The 17,866-nt window shown below is 40.3% G+C and overlaps 1 protein-coding gene across 5 annotated transcripts in view; it reads left to right on the forward strand.

Annotated features, from left to right (window-relative positions):
- Nucleotides 1-17,866, forward strand: part of Erc2 (ELKS/RAB6-interacting/CAST family member 2) — a 1,093,013-nt gene that overhangs the window by 543,104 nt on the left and 532,043 nt on the right. For all 5 annotated transcript variants that reach the window (XR_002821190.1, XM_004631628.2, XM_004631626.2 and 2 more), the window contains 2 exons: nucleotides 9,624-9,761; nucleotides 17,566-17,706. Coding sequence is in view for 4 of the 5 variants with exons in the window: in XM_004631628.2 (XP_004631685.1) it covers nucleotides 9,624-9,761; nucleotides 17,566-17,706 (279 nt within the window). In the remaining variant the exon portion in view is untranslated. The remainder of the gene's footprint in view (nucleotides 1-9,623; nucleotides 9,762-17,565; nucleotides 17,707-17,866) is intronic.

A 17,866-nucleotide genomic window follows, 5' to 3' on the forward strand; every position in this document is an offset into this window, starting at 1 on the left:
TATCAAATAACTTCAAAGATGAAGTATTACAGGAGAATATACATCTAACTAAATGAATATGAAAATATATAATTTGTGGGATACAGTTAATTAGTGCTGAAATTGAAATTTCTAACACTAAATGTTATCCTGAGTGTATGAGGGTTCTAGTGAACCCTAGGGTTAGAGGCACAGATTTAAAACAAAATATATGTATGATCATACAGAGCATTTACTAGATAAGCTTACAGACTCAGACCCAGAAGCTTCCCAGTGGCTATCCACCAGATTAGAGTTGGAGGAGTACTAAAAGGCGGCCTGCCTGCTAGCCACAGGCCAAGATCCTGGAAATGCACTGCAGAGCTCAGTGGGAGTCTGTGTTAGAAAGCCAAAAAGGTCTGGCTTAGAAGGCTGGAGGCTCTGCACTGGAAGTCTCAAGCAACTGGAGAAAAGCACCCAAAGGCAGTGGTGAAAACCATACTTCCTCTGACTCAAGAGAGAAGGCTTCTTTTTTCTTCCCCTTTTTATTCTTGTCAGCCTACAAGCCCATTGATTGGAGTCACTCACGTCCAAGGTGAGTCCTTCCTCCTTAGGTGGCAGGCTACATGTCTGTCATCCACTATACACCACAGTTTATTAATCTGCTAGGTGTTTCATACATTCAAGTTCACACATTATAATTAATGATCACCCTGAGAGAAAAGGAAAAATCTCAAATTAATACTCATTAAGTTTCTGCTTCAGTAAATCAGAAGAATAAAATAAGCCCAAGAAGGAGAAATAAAATAATAAGAATACAAACCAATTAAATTGAAGATATAGAAACAAATAAAAAATCAATAAAATGAGGGTTTTTTATTTGAAAAAATCAGTAAAATTGTTAAATATCTAGCAAAACTGATGAAAAAAGTAGAAATACCAGTCATCCATATCACAAAAAATAGGAGCTATCACTTCAGTTACTGTAGGTATTAAAATCTCCATAAGTGAATACTATAGACAACTTTATGCTCTTAAATTTGACAACTTAGTAGAAAGGGGTAAACTCCTCACAATGTAGAAACGATTGCAATTCAGCCAAGATGAAATAATTAAATATCCGTATAACCATGAAATAGATTGAGTTTATAATTAAAATTTTCTAAAAAGGACAATTCCAAGCCCAAATGGCTTCTCTAGAGAATTTCATAAAATTTTTTAACAATTACTATTAATAGCAATTACTATTAATAGTAATTGTTGAGAAGAAACACTTTCCTGCTCATTTATGGGCTGGAAATAGAGTTCCGTGGGGATGGAGATATGTTTAGGAAAGGGAGTAGAGTCTACTTCACTAACTTTTTGTGAGTTGAAAGTTCTTTAAAATTTTATTTTTAGGTATATAAATTGGACTTCATCACAAGTGCTGTGTTAAGATGTCACAGATCCCTTGGTTTTGGAGCAAATCATATGGTATCTTCTGTTTATAGTATATCAAGCAGAATTCTAGGATTACCCTCACCATGATATGTGCCTCTATGCTTAGGTTACATTTTACAAAAATGAAGGAAAAAAACAACAAGAGAGGGTAGGGGGAGGGAAGGAGGAAGAGGAAGAGTCGAGAAGGAGATGGAGAAGGAGAAGAGAAAGAGGAGGAAGAGAAAGGAGGAGGAGGAGGAGGGAGGAGGAGGAGAAAGAAAAGGAGGAGAAGGGGGAGGAGAAACAGTGACAACAACAACTTAGTTTTACAGAAGGAAGTTCTAGAAATTTGGAGCAAAGCCTAGCAGGGACAACTTTCGGTTTCTGCCAGTGACTGAACTTGAAAGATGACCCCAAATTCTAGGTGAGACCTCAGCTCTGTTGACTTTTTAATATGAGCTTTACAAGATCTAAGCAGAAAAAACAACTATGCCTTTACCAGACTTCTGATCTACAAACTGTAAAAGCATAAATTTATGCTTACAATAGCTATATTTGCAATAATTTTTATTCAACCCCAGGAAATTAATATAATGTGTTGGTATAAATGTTTATGTCTAAGTGTATGGTCTAGCAGGCACTGTACTAGAAATGGACATTGCCCTTTCAACTCTGAACTTCTCTAACATTCTGCAAATGATATTTCTGAAGAATTGTGAGAAACTAGGAGACTTGTAAAGTCTTGTTTCCTAAGTGGTCTTTTTTTTTTTAATTTCCAGTCTGTCATGGAACAATGTGTGGTCCTACTGTGTGCTTGTGGCTCTGCCTACAGGGAGTACATGAGTTGAACAACAGCCAAATTTACCTATGTACTGCTCAGGGTGTTAAATCCCGGAGCACTGCTGCAATATTGATGTACACATGCTCGATTTCCTAAGTCATTACCTGCTGGCAAAAAGGAGTTGTATAGACCATGTTTAGAAAAATGTCTGTTAGCACCATAGGGGAGAAATCAGAGACAAAGGAGAGACAGACAGAGACAGAGAGAGATAGAGAGATAGAGACCGAGAGAGACAGGGAGACAGAGTCAGACAGAGGCCTGGCATGGTGATGTACACCTGAAATACAAGCTCTTGTGAGGCTGAGGAAGGAGGATTGTTATGGTTGAAGATCAACCTCGGCTTTATAGTGAGTTCAAAGCTAGCTTGAACCATACAGCTTAACCCAAAAACAAAACAGACAGAGACAGAGACAGACAGAAAAACAGAGTAGTTTCTCTAGTACAGTGTGGTTTGCTGGTTTGAAAGCTAACACTACCACTCTCCCTAGATATTGGGTATGAAGGTAATTTTTTTGGCCCACCCAGATTCTGAACTTATTTCTAATTTTATGAAGGACATCTCACTATTGAAAGTAAAAATGCCAAGATTTTTAAGCCTGTTTTGTAGCTGTGATTTGAGCTTTTCCTTGGTCCTGGTTATTAGATATATCTGCCATGGGGTCATAGATATATAAGGAATATGAGTGTATCTGTATGCTGCAGTGACTTTTAGGTCAAGGATACAGGGCAGAATAACTATAAGGCTAGTGTTAAGGCTTGTTTCTAGATGTCCCACCCCAAAACACCTTATGCAGTCATGGGTGAAGCTTTCCCAGAAGTGGTTGGACCTAACCTGTGTGACCCTGGAATTGATTCATGGTGTTATGCCACACTCAGGGGCACCAGGATTAAGGGTGTGAGTGCTGGTGCCAAGTAGTCTGGATAAGATAAAAGGTGCCGAACAATGCTGTTAAGGCCACTTGCTTGTTTTGCTACCTTCTGGCTGCCATAAGCTGTTTCTCTGTCATGTGCTTCTCTGCCTTAGAGCCAGCCAACTATGGACTGAGACCTCTATGAACCGGAAGGCAAGTAAACCTTCCTCCTTTCACTTGAGGTGTTGCATGTTTTGTCGCAGCAATGAGAAAAGTAACTGAGACAGTTAGTGATGGTGCCTAGTGGTCAGTTGCAGCTGGATCTCTATTGTAAACCTTCATGTCCAGTATTTAGCAGTATTTGTGCTAAAACTTTGGGCATTAGTCTGGGCTATTTTCCCTGATGGGTTCTCTACTCATTTTGACTATTTTATGAATCCCTTGCTTTCCTGCTTACATCTTGCAGAGAGTTCTTTTTGTTGCTTCAGCTAATAACTTTCACTGATACCTTAGATATGTATAATACAAACTTAAATAGGGATAACACAAGCAGAGAAATGTCTTGTGGAGGAAGAAACTTTACTAGTAATGGAATTTCTGAATTTAGAGTAGGCAATCACATAGATACTTTTGAATAATATTTTAAAGTACAGAGAGACATAAACGAGTTTGAGGTATTCTATAGTTATATGTAGCCCTCCATGTCTTTGTATTCTTCTCTGTATTATTCAGAGCTGACAGAACTCAGCCATCACTTGCTTGGCCTTTTCCTTTTACATAACATGGTCTTTGGCTTTCTTTTCCTTTCCTCCCCTCCCCTCCCCTTTCACCCCTTTCCTCCCTTTACCTCTCCTTCCCTTCCCTCCCTCTCCACTCAACAAGTTGATGAGTGCTATTTCCAGGTGATGGAGCTAGCTGTGTACAACAGAGTATTTGTCTTTACTGAGCTTATAGCCAAGTTGTATAGTGTAAGTTTGAGTGGTAAGGGTCTTCTAAGCAGAGGAGGTAAGTGGACAAAGATGGAGAAGAGGTAGAGAACTTGTTCCTAGGAATAGCAGGAGAGGTTTGGGAGGGTAAAGCTTCACTGGGAATGATGGGAGATCAAATAAACCATTTTGTAGAAGATCCCATGCATGACATTAAGGCATTTGGGATCTATTTGGAGGGCAGAGAGCCACAGAAGGAAGAGGCAGTCACAGAAAAACCACTCTGGCTGCAGGATGGGGACCAAATATGAGGGCTGCTGCTTGTTTAATCAGTAAGGACTTTTCTGCCAGGAGTGAACTTGTGTGAGCACACAGCAGAGTGCTCAGAGTTTAAGAAGCCAGTTTACAATTAGGACTGTCTTGTGATCTCCAGGACCAGCATTTTCCATGGCCGCACCCCCTTCTCAGAAGTCTACTCTCCAAGATGTATCCACTGTTGCAGTACGTACAGCAGAGCTCCACCAGGTCTAGCTCCTTCTCAGTCTGCCCCGCTGTGACCAAACTCAGTTGTGTGGCAGGTGCAGGGTGGTTCTTTAGTCTCTACTACTCAGGCGGGTCTCATGATTGTGAACTAACTGTGTTGCTAAGATAGATTGTGTTTTGCAATGTTCTATTTTTTTTTCAATTTTCACTTTATACACTTGAGGATCCCTAGCCTAACCCTGGTATTTTATTTGCTTCTTCAATTTCTGCAAGTTGAACGTGGTAAAGCTTTACGCTTTGATGAAAATGATTCCTAATGCTTTTCTTGAAAATAATCTAGCAATTTGAGAACATGAAAAAACCATAAAATAATTTTCTGAAGATAAAAATTTATATTCTCACCAGTTTCCTAAAATTTAAATTTTAATAATTTAGCTGTATTTGGAGTAACAGTTCCTTGAGCAATGAATCATTTAAAAATATAATTTATTGTTTAAACATCATTTAAAGAACCATTTCCACATTTTGTTCTTGATCTGAAAATATCTTTCTATTCTATCTTACTATGTTCAAGAAAAGCAAGTTGGCAGACCCAGAAAAATGTGAAGAAGAAAAGCAAAATAATCATCGCCTTGCCAAATGAAAGTTTGGTGTGTTACTTTTATGTGTACTTTTTTGTTCTGTGCAGGAACTTTTTAATTTTACAAAATTAATTTCATTGTGTATTCTGCTTTTCCCCATAAAATTCTTCCATTTTCATTTAGTTAACAAGTATATTCAAACATGATTTTTTATTAGTACATGTTTGTAGTGCTTAATGTTTACATTCCCTGTGTGAAGTTGGTACATGTACTTAACATTTAAATTTCTCTTTTCTTCCTCTTTCTTTCTCTTTCCTTTTCCCTTCCTTTATCTCTTAATCCCATTCCTTTATGAGCAAGACCTATTGTCCTATTTCCTATTATCTATCCTCTGTCTGTCTGTCTGTCTGTCTGTCTGTCTGTCTGTCTGTCTGTCTATATTTAGGACCAGATGTACAAGATGTTCAGGGTCTCACTGCACAGATCAGACTCGTAGTGATCCTTCTACTTACAGCTTCCCAAGTGCTGGGATTGCAGGCGTGCGCCAGCACGCCCAGTCTCAATTGCCCTCTCAGAGTGCCCCGGGGTGGGGCCAGCATGGCAGGCCTGGGGATCAAACCCCTGGCACCTGCGTCTGCCTAAGCAGGCACTTTAATCCGCTGAGCCATTTGGCCAGCCCTTTTTCTCTGTATTTTTATATTTGTATACTTCTGTAGTTTTCTGTTTGAATTTTACCACCCAGATAATTCTGGATGACATTAAAACATATGCATAATATATGTTTATGATAGCCATGGTTGACGTGTATGAACAGTCTGTGTTTGCTGATAACTTGATGTCTTGCTCTATTTTGTGTTGCTGTACAAAGTGTCTAGCACTGGGTATGTCTCAGAGTCATAAAATCTATTTATCTCGCAGTCCTGGAGCTCTAGGGGCATGTAGCATCACCCTCACTCTCCTGGGGCAATGCTTAGGCCGTGACACACCAGGGCAGATGGCATCACACGGCGGGAGCATTGGCAAGACGGAGAGGTTATATGTGAAGAAGAAGCCAGAGGCTCAGGAGGGCCAGACTTGCTCTTTTATAACAAAGCACTCTTGGGAGAAATAATCCAGTCTCGTGAGGCCGAGTGTCAATCCATTCAGGAGGGTGGCGCTCCCATGACCTGATCACCTTCCTCTAGGCCCTGCCTCTTACAGGTGTCCCTGTATTCCAACATCGCCACGCTGAATACCAACTTTCCAGAACAGAGCAATAATACTTGTCCAATTTCATTTTGTATGGGTGCTTGTACTATATAATTATTTATGTATTCATAAGTTTAATTGTATTCTAATATGCAAATACAACCTAACCTCACCACCCAGATAACTCTGGATGACATTAAAACAATAATAAAAAATTAAAACAATGATAAAAATTCAAACAAAAAAGCACAGAAGTGCACAAACCTGCAAAACAGAAGCTTCCTGTACCTCTAGCCTCTTAGATCCCTTCTCTCCAACGTTAAAATTTCTTGTGATTTTTCACCCTAGCATATACTATCATTCTCTGTGTGTGTGTGTGTGTGTGTGTGTGTGTGTGTGTGTATGTATTTAGTATAGGGTCTATAGGGTCTCACTACACAGATCAGACTTGTAGTGATCCTCCTGTTTTCAGCCTCCCAAGCACTGGTTTTATAGGTGTGTGCCACTGTGCCCAGTCTCAGTCACCACCTCAATGTGCCCTGGGGATGGAGCTGGCATGGCACTCTGGGGATTGAAACCTAGTCTCTGCATCTGCCTAACCAGGCATTTTAATCCACTGAGCTATCTGGCTGGCCCCTAGCATATATTATCTTTAAAAATTTTTTTCAAATTTTTTAAAAATCTATTAATTAATTTGATACAGGATCTTGCTATGCAATTCAGACTCATAGTGATCATCCTGTCTCAGCCTGCCCATACTGGGATTATAGGTATGTGTCACCATCCCTGGTCTCAGTGGGCAGCACAGCACGCCCTGTGTTTCAGGGCTGCACTGCATGTGGTACATTGGATGGAACCTGGGTCCTTGCGCTTACCAGATAGGCACTTAAACTACTGAGCCATCTTCCCAGCCCCTACTATATATTATCTATTTATAGAATTTTTTAAATGTGTGCAACAGATCATATTCTCCACACTGTTCTGCAGCTTGTTTTTCTCTCTTAAAAATCATTCTTGATTACTTTTGTGCAGCATAAGGGACCTGTCTCTACAAAGGTGTGCCTACTTCTCAATCTGTTAGTCTTACCTGTGGTACCATTGATTTTTCTGCTGTGCTCCTGGAGTTGAGAGTTATTTTACCTATATGCTCCCAGTCCACACCACTTTATGTTTCTCCAGCTCTCAGACCCTACATGTATATGAGTGGGACCCCTGATCCTTGGTCTCCTTAGTCCTGCCGATTACTTGGGGAAGCCTTGAACAGTCTCACGTACACTCAGGCCAGACCCCTTTTTGCTTCTATTTCCAGTTCCCAACACCCCTTTAAAAGAGTATTTACCACTGCCCCAGAGCTGATGCCTTTAAAGAATGTCTCCCATCCTTTGCTCAGGATTCTGTTTCCCTAGGTGGCAAAGGTGAGCATAATCATTTCACTTGGAAGCACAATGTATTTGCATACTCTGTGTGTATAGAAATATATCCATGGATGTTGGCATACGCCAAGTAATAATGCATGCTGTCTCGACATTCTCAACTATTGTTTCTATGTAAATCATGTCATTCTGACTGTAACTATCCATATTCCATGACCCAGCCAAAAGGCACAGCTGATTAAAGTGCCTACAAGCAGGTGCAGGGGCTGGGGATTCGATCCCCAGGCCTGCCGTGCCGGCCCCACCTCTGGGGTGTGCTGAGAAGATAATTGAGACTGGGCGTGGTGGTGTGTGCCTGTAATCCCAGCTCTTGGGAGGCTGTAAACAGGCAGATCACTGAGTCCAATCTAGTAAGATCCTGAACACCCTGTAGACCCTTCCCTATAATACAAACAAGCAAACAAACGAAAAATCCATATTCTTGCTGGCGCATGTATTAGTTTCTCATGTTGCATAACCACATGAAGACCAGTATGGAAAGAGGAAGGCTTTGTATTGGCTGAAGATGATGTTGCTTTTGAGTTCCTATGAGGAGCAATGAATCCTTACCATGGCAGCTCAATGGCAGGGAATGCTATGTGTTCGGATGAGGGAGGAGGTTAACTATTTGACTTAAAACCTGAGTTTCCAAGATGTCTGTCTCAAAGCAGATAAAAGGAGAGATAACTGTGATAAAAGACAAAAAAGAAGAAAGCAAAGGAGAGAGGGATGGAAGGAGGGAGGAAGCAAAATAATCTCTCTCTTTTAACCTCTATCCATAGTTAGTCATTAATTAGCCAAGCTCATGTTCTGCAGATAGAGGGGCAGCAGAGTCATTGTCTTTGCCTTTAGAGTTGTGGGGACACCCTGCCTGCCACCACCTTCATTGTCACTACCAACGCCTCGTGACTTCTGCTACCATGATTATTTTTTTTGCCAATCCAGATTCATGCTAAAAGATTGAGTAATCCAAAAATTTGCTTGAGTCAGATATTGTGAAACATGCATTTGGAATGATTCCCTGAGAAAGCTGGGTGCAGAATACAAATATTTTGAATGGACTTATCTCAGAATTGTACTGCTTTTTTTTTTCATGCCATTTAAAAACCCTTAATATGAATAAATTGTTTGTATAGTGGGGCTTTTAAAAAATCCTTAGATAAGAAAGACATGGTTGGAAAGTGGAAAATAAACACATGAATGATAATGACTACAGTGCCCAGGAGAGGGTTCTTGCTGCTGCTGCTGCTGCTGCTGCTGCTGCGCAGGCATTATAATAATCGGCTGTTTGGCGTGTTTATTTTAGGTTGCAGATACTGGATAAAAGTGGCTGGTGGGTTGCCAACACATGACTTAGTTGCCAAATGGAGTGTTTAATAGTTGTTACATGTGACACATATCACAAGTTCTTCCCATTAGCAGTCTGCTGGTGATAACCTACTTGGCTTTTCATGTGGTTCCTTTGAAATAGCCAGTTGACAACATCGGGCCTTTCACAGTATATAATACTGAATAAAAGATGGAGTGAATAACTCACGGGCTCTGCTCTATACTGATATGGTACTTGCCACAGATTGGGTACCCTGTCTATCTCTGCTCGATGAATGAACTAGACCTGTGTAGACCCTGTTCTGGTTTACTGTAGCAAGGTTAGGTTTAAGGACTTGAGACCCAAAGGTCTAAAAGAGATAAAATAAATAAAAATAATAATGCTTATTGGTCTAAAAGGCTGGAATTTAAAGAAGGAGGAGATAGTCTTCTCATCTTTATTGCTATTTAAATATAAGTTTGAATTAAATGGATGAAAGTCTCCTCATAATGTCCTTAATCTAAATTAAAGTGTAAACTTGTCATGCTACTAATGTCTTTAATCTCTAGTCAATTTTTAAAATACTGATCCACTTCGGAAATATTGGCCCTGGCTGTGTAATAAATTATGCTTTAAATCATATCTTTATTTTTAGATTGAAAACTTACAAGAACAACTTAGGGATAAAGACAAGCAGCTGACCAACCTGAAAGACAGAGTGAAGTCCTTGCAGACAGATTCCAGCAACACAGACACAGCACTGGCAACGTTGGAAGAGGCGCTGTCGGAGAAGGTGAGTGTGGACTCAGAAGCAGGCCAGGGGAAGGTGGTCCAGGTGCCTTCCCATTTGCCTCTTTGTCCACTCCTGGCACTGCCATCAATGCCATTTGGACCTCCTGCTTCCACTCCAGCTCTCTCCAGTAAACCTGGCACACTGCAGCCTGGGACGGCTTTTTATGATGTAAATCTGATTGTGTCACTCTTAGTCCTTCTGAAAAACGGAAATCCTAAATGCGATCCATCGGGTCTATCCTAACCTTTGAACTGGCTCATTTCCATAATTTAGTAATTGTTAGTAATTTTCTTAGCAATACCTCCTAGGCTCCCCATTTATTTGGAATCCCATAAACTTTTCAGAGCTCTTGTCATACACTTAATTGTTCTTATATTTGTATTTTGGTCATTAATTGGTCTTCTGTGCTAGACTCCAAGCCCAAGCAGCATACCCTGTGTGTGTTTTAATTTGTCATCCTCGTGCCTACTGCTGACGAGTTCCCACCCATGTGACAGTTGCTGCTGCAGGTCCTGGAATGCAACAGAGAATAGAATGGACAAAAGCTCTGGTTCTCATGAGTTCACATTTTAATGAGGACAAGGGGAAGCCAGACCCTCCCTCCCAAAAAAGTCACATATGTAAAATTGTAGATGATAATAATTTCTGTAAATAAAAAGAAAACAAGAATACTCATAGATCCATTGATGTGAAGTGCACAGGCAGGGACCCGATAGGCAGGTGACATTTAAAGAGGGAGGCTGAAGGTGGGCGAGAGCCCTTTTGGAGGGAGGAAGTACTTGGCAGAAGGTAGAGCAAGTGAAAGGGGGAGGGAGATGGAGAGTATAGCCCCTGGTCCTTCTGAGAAAAGAGATTTAAAAATTGCCTTGTAGTATCTGGGGGACAGGAAGCCACACTGAGACTTTCCTTCTCACACTTAAAAAGATTGCTTCAGATAAAAAAAAGAAAGAATGAAATCCATTAGGCTAATAGATCATTCTGACTTTAAGTTTTTAAGATGGTTTCTTGTCCACTTCATTCTGGCTGAAATAGTTCATTCTTGGGCATCTACTATAGGTGGCATCTTTGTAGCTGAATTTCATTATGGTTCTATCTTTGCCCTCTACCCTACCAAGTGTGCAAAAGCCAGAGCCCAAGAGTGGGGCAGGTAAAGTTCTTTAGGAATTTTGACAAACAGCTGGTTTTGGGTTGCGCATGCAGTGTGTCACTGCAGTTTTTAGGCCTTGCATTACTGACCGTATTTTCAAATTTAGCTTAAAACAAAAGAAATCTGAACTTTTAAAATGTGTGAGTAAACCCTTTTGTGTTCTTTTTCTGTATTTCTCATCATTTTGATTCTGCAGTACATTCCAGGACTTGTGCATAACTGTGGTTGAGAGAGGGCCATTTTTCTTCCAGGTGTCTTATGATAGTAACAGTGTTGTCTCTTTCATTCTCCATGGTGATGTCCTACGGGCCCTGTGGATAGTGTGGTCAAGTGGAATGAAACCGAGGGACCAGTCCCACCTGTGCCACTAACTAGATGATCCTGGCAAGGAAGTCTCCCTTTCAGGCCCTCAATTGTCACCTTTATTAAATGAGAGCATTAAATTAAATGGACCACAGGTTCCCTAAGTCAGTGCATTGTAAAGAAGGTTTTTCTGCTACTGCCTCAGAATTTGGACCTTGTGAATATTTATCAAATCTGGACCTTAAGTAGAGCCTGGGAATTTGTACTCTAGTGAACTCCCCAGCAGTTTGTGTTGTGCACTCTACCTTCAACACGACTGTTCTATCATAAAAATACTGATACTGAGAAAAGATTTGTAGCTCTATGTTTAGTCTTCATGTTTTATTTTAAATTATAGTTATAAATTTAATATTAAATTATAAGAACTGTAAGATTATATTTGAAGGCTCATAAAAATATTTTATAAGAATTTTTTCAGGCATATTCTTTCAACTTTCAAGAATTTATATGTCAAATTCTGCATATTAATTTTGTTTGTCAAATTAGAAGGAGGGGTATTTGTTAAACAATTATTAAGATATGTGTTCCTTTCGTATTTTGGGGTGATATGATATTAGCTCATTTCTACTTCTTGATTTCATTCTTAAAATTTGTGGAAGTAAACATGGTTTTCTGTGTCATGAATTTTTTGGCAAGATTTTATTTATTTATTTATTTTTTCTGAGCCCTATGAAGATTTGATTTATCCTTGTTTAAATCCCAAAGCAGTTCCCAAATCTGAACCTGCTCTTTTTCTGTAAGTACAGTGTTTCCTCTGAGGCTGAGGGCGTGTCAGAAAGGAAAGCTGAGTGAGTGTCTGTGAGAGTCTGGCTTCTTCACTGCTTGATCTTGTGATACCTGGGACTTGTCTCCTCCCCTCAGGGCTTTTCTGCACCTCCTCTTCCAATTGGGCCTGACCGCTAGGTGTCTTTCTCTTCTGAATGAACAAGGCAATGGATTATACAGTTTTCTGATCTTGAGTTTTAGGCACAGAACCTCTGAATTGGCTCATGGGTAAAGATCCAAGAACATCATAGATGACAGGAAGAGATCGGTAGAGAACCAAAATGAGAGAAATGGGTTTGCTGGAATACAGGAAGGACTGCTAGTGGCTATGAAAAGTGGACAGTTCACTGACCTGTCTGAAAACATTCAAATTAAGGATTTTTAAAAAAAATTCTGATGGTCAAATCAAATAGCTGTTGGTCAGCTTGGGCCTGTAAGCTGCGCCTTCCAAACCCTGTTTACCTCTCATTTGTAGTCTTTCACAGAAATGAAGAATGAACTGAACACAGAGCAGTTCATTTGGAGGAAGTTTTCCAGGGATGCCCAAACCAGAGCACTATTCTATTTGAAAAGCACTGGATAGGAACTGGCAAGACTCTATCACAGGACAAGTGGAAGATGTAAATACTTACGACAGCGAATCCAGTGAGTAGCAGGATAGAGAGTGACTTGGACTGAGAATGCACCCAAGTAATTTTTACCTAGGCAGTTGAAATATTTCCTGAATCTTATTTTTTTAAAGATTTTGGTTCAGTTGTTCTAGTGTGAGCCCTAGGAGCCTGTGATTTTTAAGGGTGACTAGGGAACATAGGGTTGGAAAAACCACATTTTGAGGAACACTAAATTTAAGCATTTCCATCTTAAAGATGGCAAATGGGCTCATGAGGTTAAGTGACTTCCTCATGTATGAAATTTTGGACACATGTACCATCATACTCCATTTCTAGGCATGGGTATGTATCCTTAGTCATTTCTGACAGATACTAACTTCTTACCCCAGGGTTTCTGGAAGCCACTTTTGCCCTAAGTACATGTAAATACTCTTTCCAGGCTGAGGAGATAGCTAGGTGATCTAAATGCCTGCCTGGAAAGCACAAGGCCTTGGGTTTGAACTCTTGTACCACATGCATGCTGGCCCTGGAACACCAGGCATGCCATACCAGCCACAGCTGTGGCGGTGCACACCTATAATCCGAGCACTGGGAAGGCTGAGATAGGAGGATCACTATGAGTCTGAGCTGAGTAGTGAGACCCTGTACCATATTAAAAGAAAAAAATGCTGTTTCTACTTTTTTACACTTTTATCTACATTTAATTGAACAAATTGTAGGAGTCATGGTGTGAAAAATAAAGTTGATTCATAAATATATTTAATCATTTTCTGTCTTTTGAGGTGGACAGAATCTTTCAGGCACTATTCACTGTTTCCCTTGGATTATGGCATTCTGGGGAGTGTGTTCATCTTTTTATTTTCCAATACTTAATTTTACTATTGAGAACATATAAAAATGAGTTAATATTGAAAATAATTTAGGCTTGAGGTATATTTCATGCAGAGCTTTTGCCTGGTATCAAAGAGGCCCTGAGTTTAAAAGTGAGTATGATTTAGTTCTGCGATTGACACACAGAAGCCCAAAAGCTGGGACCTACTGTATCTGTGAAGCTGGTCTTTCCAAGCCTTGCTGTAGCCACCTAGCAGATAAGCAGTTTTAAAAGGCAGATAGCATAGCTGGAGGCCACTGCAATGCATTTCCCCTCGGTGATAAGGCCCCAGTAGATTAGACCTATGCAGAGCCAGCAGAGTGCATTAGGAACCCTTGCCAATGCAAATAAGTCTAAAACAAGAACACATTGTTGGAATTTCTGCAAGTTAGTTGTTAATCAACTAGATCTTGGCATATTAAGGCCTTTTAACACATGTTTTTGACATCTGGCCCTGTGTGGCTGACAGTTAAATTAGTTTTGTGATTGACAGAGAAATATTTTATAGGATTGAACCATCAATAGCATTTAAAAATGTTACAGGGCTTGATGACTTTTTTTGTCATCGATGCCCAGTTGGTAATACCAGGGCTTAAAGCAAATTGACCTACTTTCCAAATGACTTTGACACCTTGTGGGTGTTAATGCACATGCTTAATTTTATGGACCTTCCTTTGAATCATGGATGGTCCCTAATTGAGTTCTTCTTTTTCATCAACCTGTTTAAGTGCCTGTTGTGTGCCAGACAGCGATCTAGCCTGGTCTGAAAAGAATCACAGTCTCTACTCTCTAAGTTAGGAAGATGGACATGAAGTGAAGCCATGTGAAAGGGCTAAGGGGCAATAAATGCCATGTGATCTGTCCGGAGGATTCCTGAAAGGTTTCTAAGCAGTGATGTAACCATGTCAATTCAGGGTTTAGAAATGTCACTGTCAATAGCCATGTGGTGGGAAGTGACAGAAAGGAAAAGGCCCAGTGGCCAGGTGACTGGCTATAGTATCAGCAAGTGATAGCAAAAGCTCAGTTGCTGAAAATTGTTCCAAGAACTTTGAGAGACATACCATGCACTGTGATCAGTGCTTCCTTTCACAGATTACGTAATTGTTCACTCCTCATTGTCATGGGAAAAGTCAGGTTGGTCTCTAACTGAAATCAAGAAGAAACAAATATAGGGAATTAATAAGCTCATTTATAGGGGCCGGGGAGATGGCTCACTAGAATAAGTACTTCCCTGGCCAGCGCAAGGGCCTGACTTCAATCCCTGGTTCCACCAAAAAACAAACAAAAACAGTAAGCTCATTTGTTTTATTTCCACTCTCATTGTTATAACCATGTACTTCATTTGCTTTGTTTTAAAATAATTAAAAAGTAGTAATGGTAAGTTTTTCCCCCTCAAAAGTATTATAAACATGAATTATTGTCATTTGGATAGTACATTTTCTTCCTTAGGGGATGTTAAATCATATATTAACATTCACATTAAGTTCTTCCCACATTAAAAACTTTTATATATTTGACTTATATATTTGACATTGTCTTATACTGTGTACTTATAAAAATATAAAAGACAATCAGAATATTTTGCATCAATAATGTTTAATGTGGCACCCAAAGGAAAGTTTAGGTAAGTGTTGGTTAATTTCAAAAATAATTTCAGAAATGTAACTTAAGCTTTCCCAGGTGGAATTTTTCTCTGTGGTCTTACTTTGATATCAGCCAAGTTCCAGATTTTTGGAAAACATCTACAGACTAGGTTATCCCAATCTGAATTCAAAGGCAGGTTCTCATATTTCTTTTTCTTTTTAAAAAATTTTATTATTATTATTTCTTAATGTATTTGGTTGTTGCAGAGTCTCACTATGCAGCTTGGGCTCATGATGATCCTCCTGCTTTCAGCCTCCTCAGCATTGGGATTACAAGGATGCACCACTGTGCCCAGACGCTGGCCTGCTCAGCCAGGGATGGCTCAGCATGTGGTGCCAACGGCCCTAATTCTTATATTTCTTAAATGAGTCTATGCATGCATTTGTGGCATGAGCCTTTCATGAGCAAGGCTTAGAGTGAGATAGCCCCGGGTGCTAGGCTGAGCCCTTAGGTACGTACGTGTTGTGTCACTTTGAGTGAGGTAGCAGCCCCCTCGGATGTGGGTGTTCTGCCCTCCCACTCTCCCCAGTTGAGCACTGGCTCTGCCCTGCAGGTTGTGATGAGGACTGGTGAGGGCCAAGGCCTAGTGTGTAGTAAACCCCGAGTAAAGGAAGGGTCTGTTTGAATTTTGCTCAGACTAAACCAGTGTTTTGTAGCTTCCATTGGTTAACAAGAAGCCATTGAAAAAACACAGTATATCTCCAGACACATTTGACAGACCACATTTACAATGTATTTATTCTGTTTTTCTTGATTTTTTATTTATTTATGTATTTGGTACAGGATCTCACTACATAGCTCAGACTCAGCGATCCTCTTGTCTGAACCTCCCCGGTGCTGGGATTACAGGATTGTGCCACCACACCCAGTTTGGGGGCTGGCATGGCATATGGTACTGGGGATCAAACCCAAATCCTTGTGCTTGCCAGGCAGGTACTTAGACTGCCAAGTTGTCTTCTGGGCCCCAGATTTATTCTTTATTGTACTTCAATTTCTTATTGAGAGTCTAGCCCTAAATCCTAGAATGTTAGGTTCCATCCTGCCTCAGTTCTCTGTCTAGCCAAAGAAAAGTCTTCAGAGCGAGGTAGCTCAGCAGACTAAGTGCCTCCTTTGGCAAGTGCAGGGACCAGGGTTTGATCCACACTGAGACTGGGTGTGGTAGTGCATACTGTAATCCTAGCACTGGGGAGGCTGAAAACAGGAGGGCCACTGTGAATATGAGCTACATAGTGAGACCCTGTACCAAATACATTAATAAATAAAATAAAATAAAATAAAATAAAATAAAATAAAATAAAATAAAATAAAATAAAATAAAATAAAATGAAATGAAATGAAATGAAATAGAGAAGTCTTCAGAAACCATAGAAAACTTTAATGCCAACCAGGGAGACCAAGCAAAGAGGTCTATGTTAAGAGGTCTACCCTGTTTCTTCCCTGTCTCAGTCTGCTCTCATTGCTGGAACAAATACTCAACAACCAAAATGAAGGAAGGAAAGGTTTACTTAGCTCACAATTACTGGAGTTCACACTCAGCTGGCTCCAAGGCAGAGTGACACATGGCAGAGTGTAGCAGTTCATGGTGCCAGAAGGCAGCAAAACAGCAAGAGCAAAAGAGAGGAGTAGCAGCAACAATGGCACAATGGCTACAGAGAACAAGTATCTCTCCTCCTTATATTGCCTTTAGGCTATGTGCCCCATGCAGGGTGTAGCACTCACACCCATAATCCCAACAGTACTCAGATCCATAATCCCAGCTTTGGATCATAAATCAATCACAAAGTCCAGAAGCTGCCCCATGCCACACGACTGCATGAAGCTTTGGGGGGACAAATACACACAAAACCATAACGTTCCCCTTCACAGTGCAAATCTTCAGCATCTGATCTGGGTGCTTGAACCTCCCTATTCAAGAATTACTGTAGGTCTTTCTCAGCACTTAACATTAAGATCCTGTGTAACCCTTTGATACTAAGTTATATTAATGAGGAGCCAGAGAGCTAGCTTAGTGGTTTAACCATCTGCTTAGGCAAGTGTAAGAACCCGGGTTCAATCCCCAGTACCACAGGCCATTCCAGCCTGCCCCCGGGTACACGCTGGTAATCCCAGAGCTGTAGAGGCTGACACAGGAGGATCACTATGAGGCTGAGCTGTGTAGTGAGACCCTGTACCAAATACATAAAATTAAAGAAAACAAAAGTATTATATTAATAACTCAAAAGTTATATTTATTGTGTATATTTGCTATACAAATAGTAGTATGCCAATTCTTTCCACAGACACAGTTTTGAGTTTCTTGAGTTTATTGATTCCCATAGAATATTTTGAAATGGAATGTCATGTTTCCTTTTATACTATGGATATTGATGGGTTTTCATCTCTTTTTTGATGAATGCCTCATAGGAGAGAATAATTGAACGCTTGAAAGAACAGCGGGAGAGAGATGATCGGGAAAGACTAGAAGAGATAGAATCCTTCCGGAAAGAGAACAAGGACCTGAAAGAGAAGGTCAATGCTTTACAAGCTGAACTGACAGAGAAAGAAGTAAGTCTGGGAAAACCAATGAACCCTGTTGATTCTCCTCTGAACTCATCATCATTAGAGCTGCTGGGAAGTAGAGACTTAGTTGAGAGTATTGAGTGAGGGTTTGAGGAACATGCTGCCCTTCTGCTTGCAAAGCTTCCTAAGTTCAAAGGAAAATACT

This window comes from Octodon degus, unplaced genomic scaffold, assembly GCF_000260255.1.
Source record: "Octodon degus isolate 3935 unplaced genomic scaffold, OctDeg1.0 scaffold00043, whole genome shotgun sequence".
Classification (NCBI taxonomy): Eukaryota; Metazoa; Chordata; class Mammalia; order Rodentia; family Octodontidae; genus Octodon; species Octodon degus.